Source organism: Ictidomys tridecemlineatus, chromosome 1 (genome assembly GCF_052094955.1).
Source record: "Ictidomys tridecemlineatus isolate mIctTri1 chromosome 1, mIctTri1.hap1, whole genome shotgun sequence".
NCBI lineage: Eukaryota > Metazoa > Chordata > Mammalia > Rodentia > Sciuridae > Ictidomys > Ictidomys tridecemlineatus.
The window spans coordinates 2686601-2693318 of NC_135477.1; the positions used below are offsets into that span (position 1 = coordinate 2686601).

The 6718-nt window shown below is 49.6% G+C and overlaps 1 protein-coding gene across 11 annotated transcripts in view; it reads left to right on the forward strand.

Moving 5' to 3' along the window:
• The window catches only part of Ebf3 (EBF transcription factor 3), a 116494-nt gene extending 110168 nt beyond the window's left edge, over positions 1 to 6326 (forward strand). For 3 of the 11 annotated variants that reach the window (XM_078024183.1, XM_078024141.1, XM_078024152.1), the window contains 4 exons: positions 800 to 988; positions 1350 to 1547; positions 2464 to 2576; positions 3641 to 6326. In XM_078024183.1, coding sequence (XP_077880309.1) covers positions 800 to 988; positions 1350 to 1547; positions 2464 to 2576; positions 3641 to 3658 — 518 coding nt within the window. In that variant the 3' untranslated portion in view covers positions 3659 to 6326. The remainder of the gene's footprint in view (positions 1 to 799; positions 989 to 1349; positions 1548 to 2463; positions 2577 to 3640) is intronic. The other 8 variants (XM_078024163.1, XM_078024170.1, XM_078024158.1 and 5 more) reach the window with 5 other exon arrangements.
• Positions 6327 to 6718: the final 392 nt, after the last annotated feature.

Below are 6718 nucleotides of genomic sequence, written 5' to 3' on the forward strand. Positions count from 1 at the left end.
GTGTCCCTTGGTAGGCTGGGCTGAGCCACAGGCCAGCCTAGAGCAGGAAGCCAGCAGGAACTTCTTGGATATGCTGCAGGGGTGGGATTTGGATTCCAAGTTTGGAATGCCTCAGTGGAGAGAAACCCCACTTCCCCACCCTGCGTCTTATCCCAGAGGACACTGACCTGGGCCCACCGAGGTCACTGCTGCATGTCTTTGAGCTGCTTCTTTTGAGTCCATTTCGGTCCGTTTCCTCTTTAAAAATGGTGCAGGCAGTAATCTCAGGACCACCTCCACCGTGCTGCTGGGTCTGATCCTGCTCATCCACGCTCCTGTGGCAGGAGAGAAGCTACCGTGCCCCGCCCCACCCCCATCACAGAAATAGCAGTTGTAAGAATGAAGACCCCCAAAGCAGCCTCTGCAGGGAAGTTACGGCCACAAACAAGCTCCCCTGTCAGCCCTGGCATTTGAAGGTCTGCAGAGGCTGGAAGTTCAGAGAGTGTGGGGGGACAGGCCAGGAATCCGAGCTGTTGATAATTGCTTCTAAAGAGAACCGTGAAAGCAACTGACGGTTAGATCGAAGTGCGCCGTGGCCGGCTGTCGAAGCCGGACAGAGACAGAGGGGCTCGCCGAGGAGATGGCCGCAGTAGGGTTGGTGTGATAAGGTTGTCTGAGCTGGCTGGAAGCACAGAGCGAGAGACAAGCATAGGGTCAATGAAAAATGTTTAATATATGATATAGGTTCTCGGGGAAACCCCCCCCCAAGTGTCTGTCACTGATAATAATGTTATTTTTGGCCGGGGGGGGATTTCAACAGTCGGCTACAGTCGCAATACAAGCAGCGTGTCCCCGCGAGGATACGTCCCCAGCAGTACTCCCCAGCAGTCCAATTACAACACAGTCAGCACTAGCATGAATGGATATGGAAGTGGCGCCATGGCCAATCTAGGGGTCCCTGGCTCGCCTGGATTTCTTAATGGCTCCTCCGCTAACTCTCCCTACGGCAGTAAGTGTCTGTTTTTGTCACACGTCATCACGCACATTCATATTCACTACGAGGTCGAGTGTGTGCATTGCTTGGATGTTCTGTGATGTGAGCTACTGGATAAAAGGAAGGGTGGCCCCAGAGGCTGGGCGTCCCAATGACGACCACAAATTGACCTAAAGGGGCCCCAACGCCATTGCTTTGGCAACCAAAACAAAATCGGAATGAGACGGGGCTGCTCGATTGGAAGAGCGAGTCCAGCACTCAGTGTTTGCCTGTTATCCAGAGAGTGGCCCAGCCAGAAGCATGTCGTGTCCTGTTTCGTGGCCCCTCCCTGTTCGGGGCGAGCCCGCGCGTGCTGACCGTGTTTGCTTTGTTGCAGTAGTGCCGTCCAGCCCCACCATGGCAGCCTCTTCGGTCACCCTCCCTTCAAACTGTAGCAGCACACACGGCATTTTCTCATTCTCACCTGCCAATGTCATCTCCGCAGTGAAACAGAAGAGCGCCTTCGCGCCTGTGGTCCGGCCCCAAGCCTCGCCGCCTCCCTCCTGCACCAGCGCCAACGGGAACGGACTGCAAGGTGAGGGCGGTGGGGGCAGCGCGGGCCCTCTGGGGGCACGTTTTCAGACTCCTCGCATGGCCTGCGGCATTGCATGTGCTCCATCAGTCCGTGTCCGCCCCCAGACCCATGTGCAGGGCACCCATGCACTGAGCCCCAACAAGTACCAGATTCTGTCTTGTGGTTTTGGTCCACCTCATCCTTCCAAGATGACCTAGTGTCCTCCTGGTAGAGCACTGACGTGTGAGGGAAGAGGGGGTGTGGCAAACTCACAGCCATGGTCATTTTCAGTCCCATTGGGTACTGGGCCTTCAGCCAGTCCTGCCCCTTCTTGGTCCAGGGCATACCCCCGCCTGTACCTCCTGGGCTTGCTGCTGCCTGTGCAGCCATCTCAAACTCTGCCCACTCTTCTTGTCCTGAGGCCGAGCCTCCTTCCTCAGTCTCGCCTGACAGACGACCAGTCCACGCGGCTTTGTCGTCCCTTGGCGAAGGGTGTGCTTTTTCCAGGCCCAGGGCGCCATGTGCGTCAACGCTGGGCTGACGGCCTTCCGCGGACGGAGATGGAGTTTCCTGAGTGTTCTCTTTCAATTCAGAAGGAGAAGGGCTGCCCCAGGGCGTGGGAGGCAGCGCTTGCCAGGGCCGCGCGGAGTGGGCACCCAGCACCCGCCCAGTGCCCGGGCCTTCTGGGCAGGGCGGGCGCGTGGCCCCTGAGTGTGCAGCAGACAGAGCTGCCGGGGTGCCCCTCGGCCTCGTGAGCTTGCGTGTGGCTCTGTGATGTACTGAGGCCCACAGGCACTTGAATTAAGTGGCCGTCATCTGGCCTCTTTCAGACACCACCTTTGGTATATGCTCCTCCCGGTGAAAATCAAATCCAGTTACTCCTTTAAAAAAATGAATCCATTCAACCAGTATTTACTGAGCGCCTACTATGTGCCAGGCTCTCTGCTGGGTGCTGAGGACGTAGCCGTGGAGAAGACAAACTGGCCCTTTTGTGAAGTCGGTGGCATATTTCACTTTGATGAACTAATGCTCAAAAAAGGAACTGGAAAGGTATCCGTGATTTGAAATCATTGTCTCACAACCTCTGTCAGTGTCTGAAGGGACGCCCAGGCCCCCAGGCGCCGCCGACTGGCCTCTGTGCCATCAGCGGGCACCAAAGCAGCCTTGCTTGGCAGGCAGGTGGTGAGGAGCCAGGGCCTGTCTGCGGACACGGCGTCTAGGCCGACCGAAAGGTGGTGCCCCTGGAGCAGTGTGTACGTACACAGGCCTTCCAAACCATAAAGTTGTAACGGTGAGTCGGAGATAAATTAATATTGTTGGAATTAATGAACTGAGAAATTGAAGCTCACATCACTACATGAACAAATGTGTTAATATGTTATACATAAATTAATGAGAACGATCATTCTGACAAAAATTAAACAACACTGGAGTTAAAAGAGTTTAAATTACATTCATACCAGGAGTTCGCTGGGAAGCTTCGACTGCACTTGGTATTTCAGTGCCAAGTTTCTCTTTGGCTCTGAGAAGAGCATAGAGCTCCCTGAAGCCGTGCTGTGCCTCACGTCTCTTCATGGCCCTTGGCCTTGAGACTCGGAGCGGGTGGCCCTGAGCAGCTTTGACCTGAGAGCCCCTGACTCACCATTACGCTGCAGAACAGTTAGCAGGCGGTCAGAGCCAGGCCCAAGGCAGAGGGGAACTGAGGCGAGTCTGGTTTCCACTTAAGGAGGAAGAGCAAGGCCTTGGCCGGTGTCACAGGAGTGACCTGGCCGGTTCCCATCTCTGGACAGAGGGGAGTCCGGGCCTCCACTTGCTTTGTACAAAATGCCAAGATGTGTGCACATTGGCAGGCTTTTGGCGGCACACGGAGTGTCAGAAGTTATTTGCAAAGGAGGTCTGTGGGGGGCTGCCTGTGGGGGCCCTGCCGCCCACGCACCCCTGCCCCGTGAAGTTGAAGTAGGTCTCCCAGCGCCCTCGGCCACACCCCAGGCTGGTTAGTGGAGGACGTGCAGAGCCTCCCTTCTTGTTGACCAAGGCAGAGGGGCGCGCCCAGGCCCCGCGGAGGGAGTGCGGGTGGCGGCCGGCGGTAACTGTTTGTCCCTTCTCTGTTGCAGCTATGTCTGGGCTGGTAGTCCCGCCCATGTGAGGGACTCTAGTTTACCTTGCGCAGCACCCAGCATCCCAGGACGGACTTCAGGGGACACGTGTAGTATGTTAAGACATGCTGAGGAAACTATCTTCAAAAAATCAGCAGCAGTTGAAACGCTACAAAAGACATTGTTCAAAGATTTTATTTAAACTATGAAGAATCGACATGCAACCCACCTGCTCCTTCATGAACAGTTCCATCTGGCTGACTGAACTCTCTCATGTTTCCACACTTCTCAGTCCTGAAGAAGGAGGAAAGCAAAGCAGCGCCTATTTTGTATAAAGTTTCTGACTCCGTCTTGGCTGTGTAGTGCTATCTGTGTGGAGAAACTTCATGAATGCACCATTTTGATGACCATGACACACAGGAAAAATGCCTCCGGACATTTTTCTGTACTCATACTTAGATTCACAATGGTTGTGTATCTCTATAATGTGAAATATTTTTTTGTGGTGAAAAAAGGGGGCCAAGGAGGTATGAGCCATCAAACTGGAACAGAGGATGACTACATGGTTAGGAGAATCTGGGGTGGCCGGGAGGGAGGGAGGGTTGATCATTGCTTACCTTCATCTTAATGAAACGAAACTTTGTAACTTATTGTAGTTAGAAATTGTAACTTTGATATTGAATTCTCTTGCCTTCAACAAGCACACTGACAGAGAAAAGATGCTACTGTCTGTTGGTTCCAATATTCTCCCACTGCTAGAGCTTCCTGTTAAGCGAGTGCGGTCTGCAACATTTTTTCAACTTTTGCTAGCACTGTATACTATTGCATTCTTAGGCTACTGTGAGGTCTATGTTTCTTGTACCAGAAATTGTCCTTTTGACTTCTAGATCCTTCTTCCCTGTGTTTTGTATGTGGTTATAAAATTGTAGACTTTTGTGATTTTGCCAAAGTTGTAGCTAAATATTTATACACTTGTCTTGAATTTTTTTCAGATCCACTTAAATATTTAGAAAAATGAGTTTTTATTCCTTATGTGTCTTATAAGGGATAAAACGGTCTCCATCCAACACGTACTTTACCACGAACACTTGCAGTTGCTAAGGGACTTTATTTTGTAACATATCAATTATAAATATTGTATTTATCTTTGACATTTTGTACATTGCTTTCCCACTTTTTTCTTTTCCTTGTGTGTTTTGGTTTTTAATCACGCCTGGTGTGGTGACGCCGGGAAGGGATAAGCCAAGAACTGTCTCTCTGACCTGTTTCGTTAGATGAACCAGTGTCCTCACATTTCATTTGTACTTCAAATGTTTGTTATTGTTTAGACTTTCCATCTTTTTTTTTATTATTTTGAGGAAAAGTCAAATTCATTGTTTATTTTTATATTATTTTTAAGTTATCTGAACAAATACTTTTGAAAAAAAAAAAAAGTTCGTTGTATAGTCAAAGCAAATCGGTGCCACCGGCCGCGACAAATCCTAGTAGATCCCGTGCATGTGGAGCGGCCGCGGAGAGGCGATGCCATTTGGGGCTGTGTCCTTATTTTATTTTTTGTAGAATGTACAAAGTCATTTTAGCTGCCACCCATGACTTCGCCACATAGCTGAACTGTGTTTACTGGAAAAATTCAGAGGCCTAAAGTTTAAAATAAAATTTACTTCTGATGTTTTAATTAAAATGTTTGCCACATTAACTTCTCTGATGCCTTAAAAGTGGACTTCTTTGAAAAACTTCTGTGCTATTTTATCACAGGCTTACACCACAATTATTAATCGGTATTTGATTTGGAGATTTAAGATGTAAAATGCACACACACACACACACACACACACACACACACAATCACACAATAAAAGCACAAACCTCCTGTCTGTAGGTCGCTCCTTCCTGGGTCTGTCTCTGCTGCTTTCCGCACCCTTCCAAGCCCACCTTGGGTTCAGAGGTCAGGGGCAATCCAAATCACTGCTGGTTTTTAATTTTTTTAAACGATATTTTTGTGGCTGGATTCAACAGCACCGTCTGTGCTTTTTAAACTGGAATGACCTCCTCAGACACTGTGCCCGTTAGTGCCAAACCCACAGTGAGACCAAAAGGGTCAGGACTTTCGCTCTTTGTTCTGTTCTGTTCTGTTTTTGCCTTTGCACTAAATGCTTCGCAGACACAGCACGGCAAGCATTTTGCAAACTGCCGCAGAAATCAAATTTAAAACTAAAGGAGGGACTTTTTAAAACTTTTTTGACAGACAAACAAACAAACAAACAACAATGCACAACTTAGAAAATGTTCGTTCAAGGGACTCAGTAAAATAAACAGACCATCCCCAGCAGTCGGCAGGTCACACTCTGGCATGTGACGTCCGACAAGGCTTAGCTACGTGGGAAAGCCTGAGAAGTCACTTTGGAACTAAATTGCCTCCGTGTTATTTTGTGTAAGTAAAGGTTTAATCTAGAGAGAGCTCACGTGCACAGGTGAAGGACGCCCGCGAGGGTCCTCGCTGCACTTGGTTTTGTTTTAGATCGGTTAGTCGACGCCCTCATTGCTTCACTGTCTCGAAATTGAGCGCTTCACTAAATGGTAGATTTTGCTGTCGAAGACCCTACAATAAGATTGTTTTATCTGTACATTTTTTCAGATATTTAACTGTATAAAATGTTCATTTTACACAATATTTAATTAAAGTATTTCTTGTCTGTGAATTTCACCTTTGGTGATTTTATCTGTTTTGATTATTAAAATGACTGACACGAGCGTGCGTTCCCTTGGAGGTTTCATTTGTACATCCTGGTCCCCGAACCGAGTCTCGGCCGAGGTCAAGATGATCCTTCCAAGAACCTGCCATGGAGTTATCCATCCTCAGTGCCCCCACCTGCCTAGACACGTTCAGCAAACACTTCCCAGTGTGGCCCCTGAGACGCCATCTCTGTGCATGCTGCCCTAGCATGTATAGGTCTGACTGTGTTTGTGTGCAGATGCAGCACACTGGGTGGCCTGGCTGCTGAGCAGCCTGTGGTCTCTGAGGATGCTGATGGTCCTGCGGCAGGCCAACCAGCCCTCTGTTCCTGAACAGGGGCCTTGTGTGTACAGAGCAACCCT